The 18686-nt window shown below is 39.5% G+C and overlaps 1 protein-coding gene across 1 annotated transcript; it reads right to left on the bottom strand.

The window, feature by feature from the left end:
- Positions 1-849: 849 nt before the first annotated feature.
- CSRP3 (cysteine and glycine rich protein 3) lies at positions 850-16078 on the bottom strand. Its single transcript, XM_074841595.1, has 6 exons — positions 15929-16078; positions 9532-9663; positions 4961-5129; positions 3475-3610; positions 2687-2780; positions 850-1548 (listed from the first exon to the last, which is right to left on the bottom strand). Exons 2-6 carry the CDS (start codon positions 9641-9643, stop codon positions 1469-1471), a joined length of 591 nt encoding a protein of 196 aa, XP_074697696.1. The 5' UTR covers positions 9644-9663; positions 15929-16078; the 3' UTR covers positions 850-1468.
- Between the last annotated feature and the right edge of the window lie 2608 nt (positions 16079-18686).

Here is an 18686-nt window from a genome sequence, read left to right as displayed (position 1 = left end):
AAGCTACAGCAGGTTTGTATATGGAACAATCACTATATGTCTGTGTATATATAGTTTGAGCTGAAATGAATTGAAATTTTATGTGATGACACTAAGAATATATTTTTCAACGGTAAGTTTTTAGGGCAGAGGTTCAAAACTGTGCTGGTACCCTTTATTTTGCAGATAATAAAAGAAAATTACATTTGAAAAATAAGGGGTATGTTCATTATTAAAATTTAATATTACAATTACCCTGTAATTTTATTGTTTATGTTGTGAAAAGCTCTGTTTAGTCTTTGTGTTTGGAGGGTTTACATGTAATAAAATAGAGCTTTCATGCTTGTAAGTGTGTTTTTACACACTGAAATAGATTCATGCTGAATGACATGCTTAAGTGACCAGTGAGGTACTTAAGAACAGGTAAGCACAAAACCATAAGAAACAGCCTGACTCTCTGCCTTATATTTTCATGTATATATGCCCTGTTAGTGTATGAAAATGGGTAAGATGATGATGGAAGATAGCAATGTATGCAAACAGAGGGAATTATTCCCAGCTCCATGCATAGATCTTCAATAGCTAGATGTCAGCTGTGTTCCCAAGAAAAGGCTATAACATCAGTCAGGAGTGGCCAGCTGGGCAGTGTGGTTTTGAATGGAAGTCGAAGTAGGGAATAATGAAAACCAGCATGGAAACAGACCAGAAAATTAAAGTTAAATACCATATAGAACTGACAACATAAGAGTAAGGTAGTGTAATGAAACATGATTCTTGTAGTTAAGAAATGGAGCATTTCATTGATCTTGGTGAAATGCGTTTATGTGAGACATTGTAGAACATAAAGGCACAAGCAATTTCAAGTAGAAGTAATGTGAAGCAGTTTCAGTACTTTATTGTAGCTTGAAAACATACGATAACAAAACTTGCAACACTGTATTCTAATAAAATGCTGTTTTTCTTCAGACATATCTCCCTTTGAAAGAAAGAATTTGAAATCCTTTTTAATTGTCTCAAAGCAAATAATATCTACTTTGCCCTAACAAAAAATGTTAACATGTTCAAAACGCCACTAGGAGATTGGTAGAAATATAGATGGCATAACATTCTGAACAAAGGAAAATACAGCTTAAATTGGAACACTCTGACCCCTTATGCTCCATGGGGTATCTCTATCTTAATGGGACAGTATGCTGACTTTTTAAAATTCCATTCTAAAGTGTAGTAAGTACTAGTTCAAGAAGCAATAATGTTCCATGACTTTTTTAATCTTTATTTACTGTAAAACATGAATCTTAGTTTATCACTGTATCTTTTTAAGCTATTCAAAGAATTTCTTATGATAAAAGCTCACAAGTTTTTCCTGCAACGTGGAAAATATTAAACAAATGCCCTATATTCTTAGCAGTATGTGATGTTTAATGTTTTACTTGGCAGCTATTGGTTGGTGGCATCAACAGCAGTTTGAGTCAGTTGCATCCATTTCTTCTCATTCGCACTCTTTCTTTTCCACTTGAGTGAGGCCACCAAAGCCAATTCCTTTGGGACCGAAATTTTTTGCATAGCAAACTGCAGAAAAAGGAGGTAAATAGTATTCTGAATGTTTTCATATAAATGACTTCTGGTTTTAGTACTACTACCAAATTTAAGTTAATAAAAGAAAGGAAATCTGAAGTAGTGTTTTTCCCAGAAGTGTCAACAGATTCTAATAGTGAAACTGAAATCACATGTTTGAATTAAAAAGTCACATCTGATCTTCTCCAAAAAAAAAAAAAAAGAAACTGTATATACTTAAGATCTAAGTGACATTTGCAATAAAGCTACTTTCTTGTCCAAAAATATGCAGTAAAATTTGGTCTGTGTGAGTAATACAGGCTGAGTAATAAGTCAGAGATTTTCAAACGACGTTAAAAGAACTAGAGTGTTGTCCAGGAACTACTGGTGGTAGTTTAAACCACTCCATTTTAACTCTGTGTTACTAAGTGTGTGCATAGTTATTTATCACAGCTCTGCTAAGGAAATAGTAATGGTCAGCATATTTCTCCAAATGTGCTAATTTGATCACTTGCAGTTGTCAGACTGTACCCGAAGTCACAGAACTTAAGAATTCTTCTTGATTCTGTATAATAGCCTAGAATATAAAAACTGCATATGTTTTCCCCTTAAGCTATTACTAAGAGTCAAGTGAAGTCTGTGAACTTCCTTGATCTGAGAAGAACATCTGTATGTATAATTTATCATTAATGTGGTATCTTCTGTGCTACCGATATCATGGAAGTATCTTTTAACTTTTACAGGCAGGAATTCAAATTAGGACTGTGACCTTAAATGGATGACCTTTGAAGGTCTGTATCTTTGTGGATTTTTTTTTTTTTTTTTTTCAGTGAGTGAGATTGTGCAGATACAAGAGTCTGCCCAGCAGATACGGCCAGTGTTCCTGTTAGGAGGTCTGAGAACAGATCTAAGAGGAGGTTGTATTTACAGAAAAGTTACTACTTTAAAATTTAAATGTTAATAGTAGAAGATGCAACTGCAGTGTTACCATAGCTCTTTTCTTTACTTTGAGAAAGTTGTTAAAAAAAGATAAAATGAAATTTCATTAAGTTCTTAAGCATGCAACAGGGTAAGTCATGATGGCAATACTAGGTCTAAAAAGGCTAAATCTAGATTGACTCAATAACCCAGTTCAGCCCGTGACAATTCTTACCTTTACAGTAGAGTTCTCCGTCTTTGTCTGTAACATTCGTAGATTCTAAACTCTTTCCACAAATAGCACAGCGGAAGCAAGTCTTATGCCAGGGCTGAGGAAATTAAGACAATTCATTGTACGTTACAGAAAGTGCACAGCTAGCAGATACAAGAAACAAAGAACTACCGCTTTTTATGGTGTGAAAAGGTTAAAATTGTTTTATTGGCCTTAGGGCTTCCAATTTTAGTCATTCTAGGTTAGTCTTTTGTCAGTTACTTTATTATCCCATATCAAGATCTTACCTAGTGACTTTGTTACTAATTAAGGTCTAGTAGAAAGCAGGGAGCTATAGATACTATTCTTGTTTTGGCCACTTCGATGTGCAGAGATAATATTCTAGTGAGAGTTCCTAGAGCAGAGATCTAGTATGTCCTGTGAGACAGGCTTTTGTTTTTCTAATCACAGGATCTCTAATATATCTGCAATTGCCACTGCAAATCAATATTTAAATTATAAATATCCCCAGAGATGGTAGTAGCATAAAGTGGTAGAAGAGCCAGCCTGTAAGGTAGCCAGGAGTTGTTCTTCAGACATCAACAAGATGCAAGAAGTTGAAGGTGGCTTACGAAAAGCACATGGTTTTAAACCTGAAAGTACGTCGGGCTCTCTAGCAGTTTGTTAATTCATCCTCATGTTTTCTTCATCGAGACTATGAGTAAAAATTTAAAAGATCAGGGACCTATTAGCTATAGTTTATCATCATTATAAAAGCGTGGGGTTTTTCTAGTGCCCTAATAACTACTTACTTTTCCTCCTCCCATGATCTTCTCTGCAGCGTACACTGATTTGCCACAACGAGGACATTTATCCACATCTACCATCATTTTGGCAAACTTTGAAGGATTAGTTGGTGTAGAGGGGCGAGCAGACTTTGGTGACCCCCTAAAACAGAAGTTTTCAGTGTTTTAAAATACTGCTTAAAATATTACCTTCATTCTAGAAATACGCTTTCATGATTTTTTGCTAAGGGATAGAAAGTACTCAGTTACTGGTCTTAGACATGCAAAAGGAGGGAAAAAAAGAAAATGTAAGTATTCTATTGAATTCTGTGTTGTGTGATTGAAAAGCTGATACTGTAACTGCTGATGTTACCTGTTTTGGGGTGAGTACTTGGAGCTGCCAGCAGCCACGTGCAGAAAATACTATATTTAATGAAAAGTGGACGTAAAAAAGAATCTTGTTTTATTGAGAGGCAAGAGGGAAAACACAAGCGAACGACTTCTCTATTCTTTGTAACTGGCTATGTGCTGGTACTGAGTGACTGAAAAATAAAAATTAGATCCTGCATGCGGTTGTTTCAATAGTCCTGTAACATTTGGACTGGGAGCTGGGGTTCTTACCTGGCCTGGGGTCAAAAGCACATCAGAACAGTAGCTTTGCTTTGTATTTCTGGTCTTTGTGCTTTCTGTCTTTGTGCTAGCTTAAAGCCTTTCACAGAATGACTTTTGAATTATTGGATAGTTGGACTGCAACAGGTCATTAAATCTACAGGACGTGACAGTTTGATGCAGAACTCTGCCTGTAATGGATTCGTATCTTACAAGGAGCTACGCTTAAATATGTTATTTAAGCTTTTATTTCCTGCACAGCATATAGGTTAATTGGTTTCCTTAAAACCTTGTTGATTTGGAAATGTGCAGCTTTGAGAATCATAGAAAAATACTATAAAAATGTACTGTCAGAGATAATTCTGTGCTTTTGGAAGATGGTATTCCATTAGAATTCCTTTGTTCAAACATATTCTTGGTGTGTTTGTACGTGTTATTTGAGCCACGGGGAGGATTTAGAAATGTTATTTCCGCCATTGAGAGGAGAGTTAACAGTATGTGGTAGTGTGATTATTTCTCTAACAGTAAAACTTAACTGTATTTTAGCCTCTGAGAGAGAAAAAAATTAATTCTAATGTTCTATGGTGAATATGATTTCACCACTGTGCTACTAATGGCAAATTACAATTGCAGTGAATATTTACGTCTGTGGTGACATATAAAGGCTGCTGCTGCAGAATAATTGCCCATTGAAGGAGGAGTTAATTTATAAAGAAGGCTTAAAGAGACTGAACATCATTAAAAACTGGTAAATTACAGTGTCTACTGAAGGAGAGGTTATAGGAAAGTCTGCTCTGCTACTTATGCTAAATGTTGTTATGGAAACAGAATAAAATATCTAAAATAGCCTGCTAAGTAACATGTAGTACCAGAAAAAAGGTGCTGTCAGTGGGATTTAACTCACTGGTGCAGATTCAAGCCCAGATGGTCACCAGTATCGGTACTGAGACATCCTGCCCCTTGTCCGAAGCCAACACCTTTGGGACCATATTTTCTCCCGTAACAGGTTTTGCAGTAGATTTCAGATTCATGAGCTGCTACTGTGGTACTGTCCAGAGCTTTTCTGCAAGCCACTGAAAATAGGAAAAAAAGAGGCATGTATAAACATTTGCATTTTCAAATTTGAATTATGTGGTTCAGAATAATTACAATTAGTGTTTATTTTTGTTTATCTTTAAAAATAAAGAAAAAGGAGGGTGTTAGCCTGTAGTCAGTATAAAACTTCAGTGGGCTGTTGCTAAAATAGTTGTGCATGCACACAACATGCTCTTTTGCCACTCTAAAGTTATACTCTAACCCTAGGAAACTTAGAAGCTTGTCAAGAAAATTGGTCTAGATCTGTGAAGCTTAAAATGGATTGGAGATCGTCATCCTAAACTCCCAAATCTTTAAAAAAAAAAAAAGTATGCAGGGCTGTTGACTCTACTGTGCATCTGCACCTTTTAAAATAGTCACTCTGAGCCTGTGGTGGCTTTTTCATCTCAGCCCGTGCTATTTTAATGTGGCTTATTTCTAAACGAGGATATAACATGCATACCATGTCCAGAGTCAAGCAGGATATGTTGGGGTTTTTTTTATTTGTTTGAGCTGTAGTGCAAGGCAAAGCAATGATCCCAAATAACTGGTAGTCTGAGCTCTGTTAGACTTCCTCTAGGATGGCTGGAGTATGATTATAGCTGTTCCAAAACCAGAGACCTCTTCCTAGTCATGTTCATTATAGTGAAATACTGCTTGGCTTAGCTCGCTAGGAAAGGTCTGGGAGACTTGGACAGAAGGTGCCATGGGAATGCCCAACATTCCTAATGGAATACAAGTTATATCCTCTACGGCACTACTTGAAACCAAGCTTCAGCTTGGAAGGACCAGAAGTTATGAGTGCGAACAGCTGCTTCTTTGTGGATCTCAGTAAGAGAGTGACCATGTTCTGAAACACAACCTACACCTAGAGCTACCCAGTGTTGCTGCGGCCGGTCTCGCGCGTGGTTGTTCTCATCGAGGGGCCGTGGAAGCTACAACAGTCACTCCCTAGTGCTTTGCTTGTCTGAAACTTGGTCAGTGTTTAGAGCCTGAATTCTGTTACCAGTCCAGTGGATCTCCTCGCTGCTTATGCGTATAGAAACTGGACAATACTAAATAGGAAAAAAAATAGTAGCTACACTCCTCGTGTGCTTGGCGACTGTGTATGCTGCGCTGTTTTAGGGAATTTGGTGTGAGGCAGCCCCCACCCCACTGAGAGGGGATGAAACTTCCAGTTTAGAGTGCCTATAGAAAATCAGGGGTATGTACTATGCTTAAAAATTAGAATTCCAACATTTCTTACAAATTGCTCACTGTGTCAACAGTGGTTGATAGAGGGAAAAAAAAAAAAATAGGCATAAGCTTTCTTTCCAACTTCCCTTGAACAAGCGCATGCCTCACAGACACCATTCCAGTCGTGCATGGGCTGCTGATAGCTTGGAAAATGAGGTTACTTAGCTCATGTAAACAACATAAACCCATGAAATATAGAAGTATCAAAAGTGGTTGGAAGTTCAAGCTCTAGAAGAGCTAGCAGAGCGTTCAGTTAGTCCCTTTTCCCCTATGTTTTAACTGTCCTGCTGTGAGTCTAAAATTCATCCACATCAGGGAATTGAAGTTGATACTGGAATGATTGCAGGTTTAATTCTGTCACTACTGTGTAGAGGGGGAAAAAAAAATTGCAAGGACCTTTATAGTTAATAGAAATAAAATGAGGGACTTCTGTAAATGTGTGAACCTGATCGCATCGTGCTTCAGTCTCTTCTGCTTTGCCATGATAATTATATTTGCTAAGGGAGTTAAGGGATGATGGAAACTCTAGCAGTAGATGAAGTGTTTCTATTTCTGGCACTTTAGGGATAGAGTATCAATTCACCACAACAGATGGAGCAAAAGCCCTTGAAGTGCTATTGTTGAAATAACTTTGAGACCTGTCATCTGCCAACAGATACTGTTGGCGAGCCGGCACTAAGAAGTTTCAGGTTGATGGCGTGAGATCCTGCCAAATGTCCGTCACAGCTGCGGTTTGAGTAAAAGCTGACAGGGAAACAAGGTAGGTAAACAGCAATCTGCGCGGGAAGGAGGGTTTGTGGGAAAGTTTCTTCCTCATAATGTTTGTAGGGAAAATCTGTGGAGTGAAGAGACTGATTTATAGATTAGCTTGTCTGATTCTTACTGTGTTAACAGGTTGTTTGAATTGTCCATAGTTTTGCCCAAATTGAACTTTTTGGTTGAAAAAATACTGGTGTGTTCTGTGTGTCTGATCAAAAATAGTGTAAAATATAAAACATATTTTAAATATATTTGATATAAAGCTCCACTAAATAGGTTAACTGTTTCCGTACCTGAGATTAGGTCAGGGAGGATTGTTTTTCTTCTGTTGAGAAATAAAATCCTATAATTGGTTCATTGAAAAGCCCATGAACATGATACATGATACTGAGTTGTCCAGAGCTGCTGATTAGTGTGTGTGAATCATGGGAAAAGTAAAGCCAATTAACATACCTCTCATATGCCAGCTGGGCTTAGATGCATCTTTAGTTTTTGACCTTAAACATACTCTGCTGGGAATACTTTTTTTAGTATCTAACCCTATTAATAATTTCCTTCAGACTTACAACTATAAGAGGCAAATAAAAAAACCCCAAAACCTAACCCCAACAAAAATCCCAACCCCAACCAATCAAAACCAAACACCCCCACCCCCCAACAAACCAAACAAACAGCTGGCAGAGCTAATGGATATATGTTTTTTTTATCATAAATCATTTAAAAAAAATTAGTTATGCTAAGAATGAAGCTTAATCTTGTTTCCTTACAAGGTAAGGGAGATATATTGTCAACTATGCCCTATTAGGACAGCTCTTTATTTTTATTAGACACTGGAGAGTCTACTAATTTGTTGCCTTCTGCTATATCATTTTCTAGTGTTTGATAAAGCACAAGCATGAGGTAATTTTTCTTATAATTATCACATTCATGTCCCTCTATAGTTTCTCTGATATCGAATATTAACTGTTACAGGCAGCACATGGAAGAAGTAAGAAGTCTTCAGTTTTCTCAAAACTGACATTTTTACCATTCTGTAAGAATTGACTGAAGGTTTTTTATTACTTGAAAACTTTTTGAGGGAATTCTTTCTGACTCTTTTAGGCATCACTCGGAGGACAGCAAAGACAACTCAGGTGTGTCCCTTGGACTGACTCTGCATAGGGCCATACTGTGTCACCTAAGCATGTAATACCAATCTCATGCCTTAGAGTGAGAATTCTCTATCCATCCAGGAAAGGAGGGTGAAAAATTGTATTCAATGGCTTCTAAGCTGTCATGCTGGAATTCATACTGAAAAGGTACTAAATCTCAAGTGTTGTCTGCAAAATAAACTATTTAGCTATCTTTAGTTCTTATCAAACTGTTTAATCTCTCCATAAAGGGCAAACAGAGCTGAACTCTGATACTGTCTCTCTAATTTTTCAAGGGCTAATTCATGTGTAGAGAAAGTAATATTCCTAGAATCTATCTGCTGAACACAAGAGGTGCGTGGAGTAAAAGAGTAAGTGAAATGGGACTATATGAAATATGGGGAAAGAGGAGACTGAGGTATTTGTAGGCTGTTGGTGGGAGATTTTTGGTGACACCGGGGTAATGTCTTCCAGCTTTCCTGTGTGAAATTAATTGTTAGGATTAACCATAAAAGTAATCATCTCCTATAATATCCTAATGAGGCATACTTCTTCCTTATGAGCGCTGTTTGTTTAGTTCTTCTACACTTTTTACCTTGAAACAAACCTGTAATATGCTATGTTGTGGGACAGAGGGTAGGGTTTCTTGGACATCCACCTAGATACTGTGATTCTGCAGCACTCCAGTGTCCCTAACAAAAATCATCCAATGCATCATGTTTGGAAAAAGAAAAGTCAGGAGCCTGAGAGACAGATTGCTTGGGGTAAGGGACTAGAAAACTGGGCTTGATTATTAAGAGCTGCTATGGAGTGGCACAGTGGCATTTCAGAAAACCGGCTGCTGCTTTGAAAACAGATGCAGTCATTTTCCACCCTTCCGTTACTAAAAGGATGGGAAACGGGTTTCATTTTCAGGTTTCTAGAGAGTGCCGGACCAGAATCCATCTCACTGTGCTTTAGGTACTTTGTGTAGGATGATTAACATGTGACTGTCCTCTACTTTGAATTTTCCCCAGAAGTAAGAAGTGTAAAGTTTACAAAACTTTCCCTGTGTGAACTTCACTCTGATGCTGGGTGCTTCTGACGTCCTGTTCGTTGTGTAGGGTGTTTAAAACCTGCTGTAGGTGTCCCGTGAGCAAACGTGTTGAATTGGGGAAACTATGAAGCTGCTTTATTGCACGCGAAGTAATACAAAAGTAAATTTACTAGCTTTAATGGAAGATTCATACAGAGCTATGGGAATACTGTGAAGTGAAAACAGTGTAGCCCAACTTACTGCAGAGGAAGCACGTTTTGTGAAAACTCCTCCCGTTGCACTGAATTTCCTCGGCATGGTACACCGTCTTCTCACAGGCACCGCACTTGGCTCCACCTCCCCAGTTCGGCATCCTTGTAGCTGAAGGGTAACCTAGAAAATCAAAATACATAAATAAATACAACAGCAAAACTGAATTATTTTCAACAGAACAGTTGGATTTATTTTTTTCTAATTATTATCTTTCCCCCCCTCTCCGGTCAACTGCAGTTTCATACCTGCAATATGCTACATGGCTGTGCAGTAGCAGGAATGTCTCTTACCTGTGGGTAAGGGTGCTGGCCTGGTGCTTCAGGGGGCAGGGGCAGTCTGAATCCTCTGTCCTGTGTGACTATCTTTTGTAAATAATGATACTCCTTAGGTTGGTGTATTGTGACGGTAATTATGTGAAATGATTGTGAGGTGTTTCAGTGAAAAGGTGCCAGGATCACTCAAACCTCTTCTGGAAAAGTGGATCTAGGATTTATTTCCAACAAATAGTAATTTTCTTTCAATCCTGCCCTCCCATGTATCCCAATGTAGCCTTTTTCCCCTCAGTTTTTGCTTTATGTGTGTTGATCTGGTTTTGTGAGGCAATTTTTAATAGAGGCTAACAAACACTCTGAAGCTTTACTGGAGTTTAAGCGAAAGTGTGGACAGTATTTGGCGTTAAACTTCCTACAGAACAATATTCTACCTAGACTCTCTGGTAAGAGACAGTGTATAGTACTTTTTATACCTCTTCAAATCAAGTGCTGGTTCATCCAGTGCCACATGAGCTTCCTCAGTGACAAGTATAAAGGCAATTTTCTGTGTCAGTATGATATCATTTTATACAGTTTGTACCTGGATAATTCCACCTTGAAGTTTAACCAATGTACAATGTTATTTCAGGGGACACTTTAATAGAAACAAGTTGTCTTTGCTTTTCTGAATTCCTCATAAAACAGCTGCAAGATCACTGTGCTGTACAGCTATTATAAAGTAATAATAGACAGGTTCCTAAGGTGCTTAAGGTGTGGGTTTTTTTGTCAGTTGTTTTTAAAATCTAAACATTAGAGAGAGGAAAAAAAAAAAAAAGGGTTGTGGTTATTGTTCCAGTTCTTGCTGTTCCAGTTACTGTTGAAGTCATTTGCCCAAGGTCACACAGGAGCGCAGTGTCGGAGCCAGGAGCCCAGCTCAGGTCGCCTGACGGCCAGCTCAGTAAGTGCCCTTCCTGATGATTGTGCTATCATGCATCTGAAACAACCCCAGCCGACAGTTTGCCCTTCTGTTTTCTTGTTTGAGTCATCGTTTCTGGAAAGACTGGGACGTCATCTTGTCACCTGCACATCGCATTATCGGTTGTTCCAAGCTCCTGGCGCAGGCCTTTCTTCTCCTTCTTGGAAAGCCAGTCACCTTCTTATTATAGTTCTTTCGAAGCCTGCTTGTGCTATTTGTGTTTGATTAAATTCACCATGAGATATCCTTAACTTAAAAAAAGGATTTTGAATGCTGAACCAGGCCTGCTACCTGAGAATTTTCTTCTGAGGTCGAGTGAGAGAGCGAGGGGAATCTATCGCATCAGTGATGTCACATAGCTGGTATTTTCAACAGCTTGCATTTTAGACTAACATCTTAGTACGTCTGTACATTGGACACTAATGTCCCATGTTTATCATCATCTCAGTGACTTCAGTACCGTATCTTCTGAATTTCAAAATAAAATGACCAATTTCTACATGCCAGCTCTGCAAGCTGAACCTGAAGGACATTCTTTCTGTCAACTAACACTAAAAATCATGCACTGGTGTAAAAGACACATCTGCCCAGCAAAAGGAAGGTGGCATAGGAGCATGGGCACACACTGAAGCAATAGCACTGAAGATACAACAACATGGGCACGTTTTACAATCAGTGTTTGATAACAACGCAGATACCAGCATATCCAACCACCTCTGCTTTGGTACTGAGGTTATTAGTATAGCCTTAAACCCTGAGTAATTACATATTCGTTGTTGTGACTGTCACCTGGAGTAGACAGCATACCCATCATCCTCGTGCAAGATCCAATCTCTCCTTCTTCTTGCAAGGTTGATTTACACTCAGCTGAACAACCTCCCCAGCTCAGTCAGCCTAATCCTCTGCTGTCACACAGCAACCGTGTCGTTCATCTCTTTCAGACCCTATCAGTTGTCTTGGGAGGCTGTTCACGAGCTGAACTGCTCTGACAGTTAGAAAACAGTAGTGATACAGAAAAGAAAAGAAAACTCAGCTTGCCTCTAACTCTTTATCTGTAATGTAATGAGTAAGAAGCAAAAATCTGATGTAGCTGAAATAAGAAACAAAAATAACTGCACGCGAAGAACAGACTATGAATTTGGTCCCTTCTTACTCAGTGAAGGCTTTACTGAGCAGCACTGGTAAAGTATCTTTTCCATTTCTTTTAAATGGGATATAAAGGAACAGGGAGAAATCTTTCACATCGGTAAAATCTTATTGTCTCATTCCACTATTCTGTATTTTTTTCTATTTTTAAAGAACTTTTCTACTGGTGTCACTTTTTCCTCTTACAAAAATAGTTCAAGTAATGCTTCAAACATTTTTAAGAGGAGGAGGAGTGACAGGAGATAAAAATCAGGTTTGTGACACTTTCTTGAAAACTAAAATGCGATTTTGGTGTTCACAATGTTCCCCTTCAAATCTAGTTTCCAATTGAATCACTTCCCAGCTGGAGCAGCACGCACAGTGGCCTGGGAGCAGAGCGGTTTGCACCTCCACTCTCTGTAAACTCCTTCTGCTGTTTCAGCTCCCCTCAGAGGCACACCCAGCATCTCAGTCTGTGGCAACAGCATACTTGTTGGAAAGTAGCTCTAATTACATCATTAGCTGAAGGGAAAAAAAAAAATCTCTGAAAAAGTCTGACAACGTGTGATAGTGAACCTTGTGCTGTTATGGGCTGTGGTTGGAGCTCTTCAAAGAGCCATTGCTCCTGTGACTAATTATAGCAACATGACTGGGCGTGTATACACATTTTCCATGTTTTTTTGGCATCACCTGATGCAAAGCTCTAGGAGAAAGAAGTCACAGTAAAAACGTTCCCATAAGGATACTGGTGTAAGAACATCAGCGTGTGCCCCAATGTCTGCGCTGGCTGGCTCGAGAGCGAGTTGAGGTACCTGGGCAAGTCCGTGCTCTTTGTGTCCTTGCTTTGGTCATCTCTCCAACACTGAACCGCAGTGGCCACCCCTGTGGATGCTGCTTGTGCAGCAGTATTACCAGGAGCAAGTAAATCCAACAGGGTACACAGCATTCCTAGTTTTCTACTCATCCAAATTATAATGGTGGATAAAGCTCCATCCTCATAATGTACAAATAGAACTCAATCTCCTATGTGTCATAAGAAAAGAATATACCCAAAGTCTTAATGCCACTTAATTTCATTGAGTGTCAGTATCTAAACCCCCTTGAAATTCCCTGATCTTTGTTGCCTTAATCTGGTTAACTTGCAGTGACTGCTAAATGGAACTTGTTATATTTTGGTGATCTAGTGGGAAGTAGAATGGACCTATTCTAAATGTATTAAACATGTGACAGAAACTTTTGAGTGTTGTAGTATTGCGACATGTTGGCAGGCACTCACGGCACTGTTAAACTGGAGGAGTGTTCTTGGACTTGTTCTAATAGTATTCAGCAGCTTGTATTGTTCAGCTTCAAAATGTAGCTACTGTCTGGAGTAGAATTTATACACGTTAGCTGTGCAGCCAAGGATACACGCTTCTTGTTAGAGCTTGTAACACTACTAGGTAGGCTAGCCTCAGAGCAAGGAAGCCTTTGAAGTGTTTCTGTGCTCTGCAAGGCATGAAAAAGTGTGAGCCGTCTTCTGTTGGGCTGTTAGTCATACTGTACAAATCTGGATGTCACATAACTGTCACAGCGTGTGTCTCACTAATCAGAGTGCTATTGATAAGAGTATAATCCAAAAATATGTTTAGATCCTTTGATCTAAATGGTAAGTGGAAGCAGTACTGGCCCGATGAAGTTGTGTGGAGGAGTAAAAGGCAGCACTAGTGCTAGACAGCGTGGTGCAGGTGAAAAAGATGTTGAAAGTAATTCTGGTGTTTCCTTGCTAAATGTGAACTTTTCCCTTCTAAATTCTTATGCATTTGATAGTCTAGAGCTCATGTTGTATCTGAACGGACTGCAGAAGTTACGTATTGTGTGGCTGGGAGGGTTATCTCAGGGTGCCACCTGTGCTCGGGGATGGCTTTGGAGGGCATAAACAGAACGGGAAGCATTGGCCTTGGTGACAACTGGTAGAAATGGTGGTAGAAGTGCTGAATCAGGACCAATGGATAGGAAGTGCCTTGAATCCCTCTATTTTAGTCCCAGCTAGCTGTTCAGTCCAGATTCAGTTAAAAGTCTAAGAATCCTGATTCCTTACCTAATAAATAAACAGTAATAATATGAAATTAAATCACTCTCTCCATTGAAACGCAAGTATCAAGGCTACTTTTGAAACTCTTTTCCCAGCTGAAGTCAGCAGGAAATGCCAAGGCAGCCAGGAGGTCACTCGGTATCTAATCACAGCTCTGCTGCTGACCTGTCCTGTGACCACCAGTGACTCATTCGACTGTCCCCAGCACCATGGGGATAAGGAGATACAGCTTCTTTCATAAAAGTAGCAATAAAATGCTGCTATAGTTTTCCTCTTTCTCTGCAACTAACGCTCACTGTTAGGTTTTATCTTGATGTGTCTGCAGTGTAAAGTGCAATTCCTGTCGCTGCGTCTCAAAAAGCCTGAAGGTGTTTTTGTCAAAATCCGATCCGTGGCTGAAACATTCTCTCTCAGCAGAAGAGATTCACAACACAGAAAATGTTTGTTTGAAGATTGAGGTAATTTGATGAAGAAGCACTATTGTTATCTATTTATAATCATATTTCTTATATTCCAATGCATTCAATGGACTATGGATACAGGTAAATTTTAAGTTCATGAGTTAGTGTCATACATTTAGTCTTCACCACAATCTCATAATGACTAGCATTTTTCCTTTATTTCTGCAGTAAACCAAGACATAGAGATCAAGGGATGAGAAGTTCTACACTACACAAGAAAGGAAATACTGGTTTTGTTTTTTTTTCATTGACACACAAGCCCTTTTGAAACAAAAGATCTTAAGTGACTTGATATCAAGCATGTGATTTGCAAAGCTGATAGACAGCCAACGCTGAGTTTTTCTGAGTCCTTTGCTTTCATCTCTGTCCTTCTAAGGTACCTATTATTTCCTAGCATACTAATGCCACATTTCCTTTATAACTTCCTTGATGCACACTTCCGCAGAAATTTAAGATTGCGCCTCCAAAAACCATGATACCCTGAGACTAGAACAAGGTACTTAGTTCTGACTTAAAAAACGACCCCCTCCCCACACATGCTTGCACATACAAGCTCAGAGTTAAGTTTGATTCATGTGCCTGTAGGAAACTGCATCCTGCTGTACAAACGACCCGTTCCTTTTTCCAGACCTAATCCTGGGCTATCAACTTTCACTTGTCCTTCCACAAGATCCTTCTCGAAATCCTTATCCGTGCACGAAGTCTTTTATGTGCCAAGCAGAACTGTTCCAGACTGTGAAATGGTGCCATGGTGACTGAGATCAGACACAGAATTATTTTATCTACATACAAGGCTTTATTCTTTGACATAATTTTACTCTTACGTAGAAAACTTTTCAAAGTATTTTTTTTTCTTAACTATTGAGGCTTTTCAGGAGACTTGACCAGTCATGCTGCCTTGTAATGCTTGAGTGATGGACATGTGAATTCTTTCATCTTGCATTCTTACCTAGCCATTTTCTGTCGACTCTGCATAGAAGTTTTCTTCTCATTTGACATAAAATCAATTGATCACTGACACTAAATATTTTGAGGATTTCTTATGGGTTTTTCAGTTTTACTTCTAGAATACTATTATCTGAGAAACTATGAAAGCACACAAACTTGTATTCTTTAAAAAGTTTATGTACAAAGATAAACTATTTATGGAAAACATAGTTCTGTAGCTTTCTGACAAAATTTTTTAAAAGCTTCTGAAACTTCAGTTCTGCATATAGTCAAAAGATGTGTATCATTAACGAGGATCCCCACAGCCCTGTTCTTGTACTCAACAGGCTCAAAAACCCAGAAGAATCTCTCTTATCAGCTGGCTACTCTAAACCTAAAATACTGCTCTCAGCTCTCCAGGACTTGCGTTTCTGTGCTATATCTACGCATTTTTGTTTGTCAAGCAACAAGCTGTTTCTACCACCTGTTAGGAGGGAAAAAAACCAACTAAACAACAAAAATCCCCAAGCCTTATATCAGACAGTCTTGGCAGAACCTGATTCACTCTACTTACCAGAGTCGCTTGATGTTTCTCTGTATTTTCTTAAGGCTCGAAGGGTTTGAACGCGAGGGATTCCTGCACTCTTTAAATGCAGTGGCCACCACTGTCGGCCCTATAAGCTGGGAGGGGAGGGGAAAGAGAGAGAGTTTCAGGGATCTGAGCAATGCCATTGCTATCACCAAGCTGAAAATAACCTCTGACAAAAGCCTGGAATTTTGTTCCCTTATGTCCACTTGTGAGTAGGTGGACAACAATGCAGCCCCTCAGATTACACCTAGAGGCCATTCCTAAATGCAGTCTAATAGATCAGAAATAAAGATTAAAGTTTTATACTTGCTACTGCATGGCTTAAATGCCAATCATAAAAATATTGGTTTCTGAAATGAGGATTTATTCATAAATGGTGACATTGCCAAAAGTAATTTACCAACATAATTATTTAAAAAGAAGTCAAAATCTGTTTGTAAGAATTGCTGGAACTCAACAGTTTTAAACCACATAGAATTTTATTCAGCAATTCATGATTTGATAGATACATCTGGTTTGTCTTAAGGTGCAGAGAATTAGGCTTTCTAGTAAAAATTAAAAGATTAAAGTGGTGTTAGGCATTAAGATGGCTAATTAATATGTATAATGTTTAGCATACCTAATCATTGCAGTTATATTTGCCCTGCCTCACTGAGCCCCTTGGAACTGGATGATGCTGCAGACATATTAAAGAAGTGGAGATAAAAGTATGAAGCACTTAAAATAAAACCCTGTAAAAAGTGAACATGAAGTGCTTTAAAGATTTTAGAAGCTAATTCTCGTTTTCTAAAGGGATGTCAGAATTTAGAAACTTTGTTCAGTATCATGGACTTTGCTGTGTGTGAAAGGGCTGAGCCCTCACAGCTGAGAGGTTACACACCAGATGTCTGAAGCTGAGAGTCTCAACTCTGGCACTTTCATGGGAGCCTAAAGAAATTGGATGCCAAATCCGTGTCAGACTTCAGGATTTTAGGGGTCTGTTTGCTGAGGCTACTTTGAAAACTCTTAGGAGCCTATAGATGAATGTTGAGTCCAGGAAAAAATTTATAATGCAGAGACAGGTCACAGAATCATAGAATGGTTTGGGTTGGAAGAGACCTTAAAGATCATCTAGTTCCAGCCCCCCTGCCCTGGGCAGGGACACCTTCCACTAGCCCAGGTTGCCCAAAGTCCTGTCCAACCTGGCCTTGAACCCTTCCAGGGAGGGGGCAGCCACAGCTTCTCTGGGCAACCTGTGCCAGGGCCTCACTACCCTCACAGGGAAGAATTTCTTCCTTACATCTCATCTAAATCTACCTTCTTTGAGTTTAAAACTGTTCCCCTCATCCTATCCCTACACCCCCTGATCAAGAGTCCCTCCCCCCTTTCCTGTAGCCCCTTTAAGTCCTGGAAGGCTGCTCTAAGGTCTCCCCAGAGCCTTCTCTTCTCCAGGCTGAACACCCCCAACTCTCTCAGCCTGTCCTCATAAGGGTCCTTGCTGTGAAGTTGGAGAACTATGTTTTCCTGAGCCAGAGAGCTGGACTCCGTCTCTTCTTAGTCCTCCCCGGATAGTTAACAGAACTCTTCTGCCTGTATCAAATAAGGCTAAAAGCAGAGGTGACAGTGCAGTGTATGTGGTATGAATATTTCTTGTAAGATGGCAGCGAGGAGGGATTGGGATGGGACTGAGCTCACTGTTGGGGTACAGAGAAAGTGCTGAGAAACTTGTAACAACTTTGCACATTTAGTGATTTATAAGTTAGAACTTTTGACATTTGAGGGAACTGCATCTTCACTGATCGTCACTCGCATCATGTAGGTTGTGTACTTGGATTTGCACCATAATGAACTGCAGGGAAATCTGTGGAAAAGATTTTGCCCCAAAATGTCAGTAAGTATTTTCCTTTTGAGTTTGTCAGAGAATTGAAGGGGGAAAAGGCTGGGAACAACCTTTAGTTTCCTGGCATTAGCTGTTGCTTCATTTCTGTACTTCTGTGCTGCCCCAGATACTGGGTGCCCCTATAAGGAATCAAGTCTTGTTGAGAGGCTCTTTACAGCTCAAAGGAGCAGTCAGATCCATACGGGTTAGTTGGCATTTCATACAGTCCCTGGTCCACTGTGGCTATCAGGACCTGAGACTGGAAGACCAGACTTGAAATATGCAACTGGAGTGTACCAAGCATGAATTTTTATATTCCTGGTGGAGTGGGAATGTGGCATTTTCTATAAATCAAAAGTAGGGATTAAAAAACACTGCTTGGAGAACTGGAACACACTGTGTCGAAAGCGAAGCGAGCCCAAGGATCAGAGTGACCTTCCTAAAGCTTGGCAGCAGAGCACGTCGGGTACTCGGGTCACGCTTAAGGGCGGGTGAGGCAGGTGGGAAGGGCAGTGAGCTCAGCTAGTCAGAGCAAAATGCAGAACTTCTGGGGAATAGGATCCTTTGGGCAGAGGCGCAGTAGCTTGTCAGCTGGAAAAATGAACAAGAACAAAGTGCTAGGTGTCATACAGCCTACGTGAAAGAGGAAGCAACTGTCTTTTGACAGGAGCCAAGGGACACCAGGCAGCAAATCAGAATATACGTGCAGGTTTTCAGAATAGAGCATGGTTTATGAGAAGACCGTTTCTCCAAGCCTAATTACTGTAGTTTCTTATTCTGTCAACTGCAATGTCCAGAAATGAAAGGTTTGTAGTTTGTTTCCTTTGAGTAATGCAAGTTTCTGTAAGTCTTTGCCTTTATACTTCTAGAATTAAATTACTACTT

Source organism: Strix aluco, chromosome 16 (assembly GCF_031877795.1).
Source record: "Strix aluco isolate bStrAlu1 chromosome 16, bStrAlu1.hap1, whole genome shotgun sequence".
NCBI classification, from domain to species: domain Eukaryota; kingdom Metazoa; phylum Chordata; class Aves; order Strigiformes; family Strigidae; genus Strix; species Strix aluco.
Note: the sequence above shows the minus strand (reverse complement) of the source record. Positions and strands in the feature narration are given on the sequence as shown.

Excerpts from the sequence above, each read along its gene's own strand:
- CSRP3 (XM_074841595.1), bottom strand. The coding sequence starts at position 9,643 with ATGCCGAACTGGGGAGGTGGAGCCAAGTGCGGTGCCTGTGAGAAGACG. Across the intron at positions 3,611-4,960 it reads CTGGGCTTGAATCTGCACCA|GGGGTCACCAAAGTCTGCTC; the intron begins GTGAGTTAAATC and ends CTTCTGTTTTAG. Across the intron at positions 2,781-3,474 it reads AGATCATGGGAGGAGGAAAA|CCCTGGCATAAGACTTGCTT; the intron begins GTAAGTAGTTAT and ends TAATTTCCTCAG.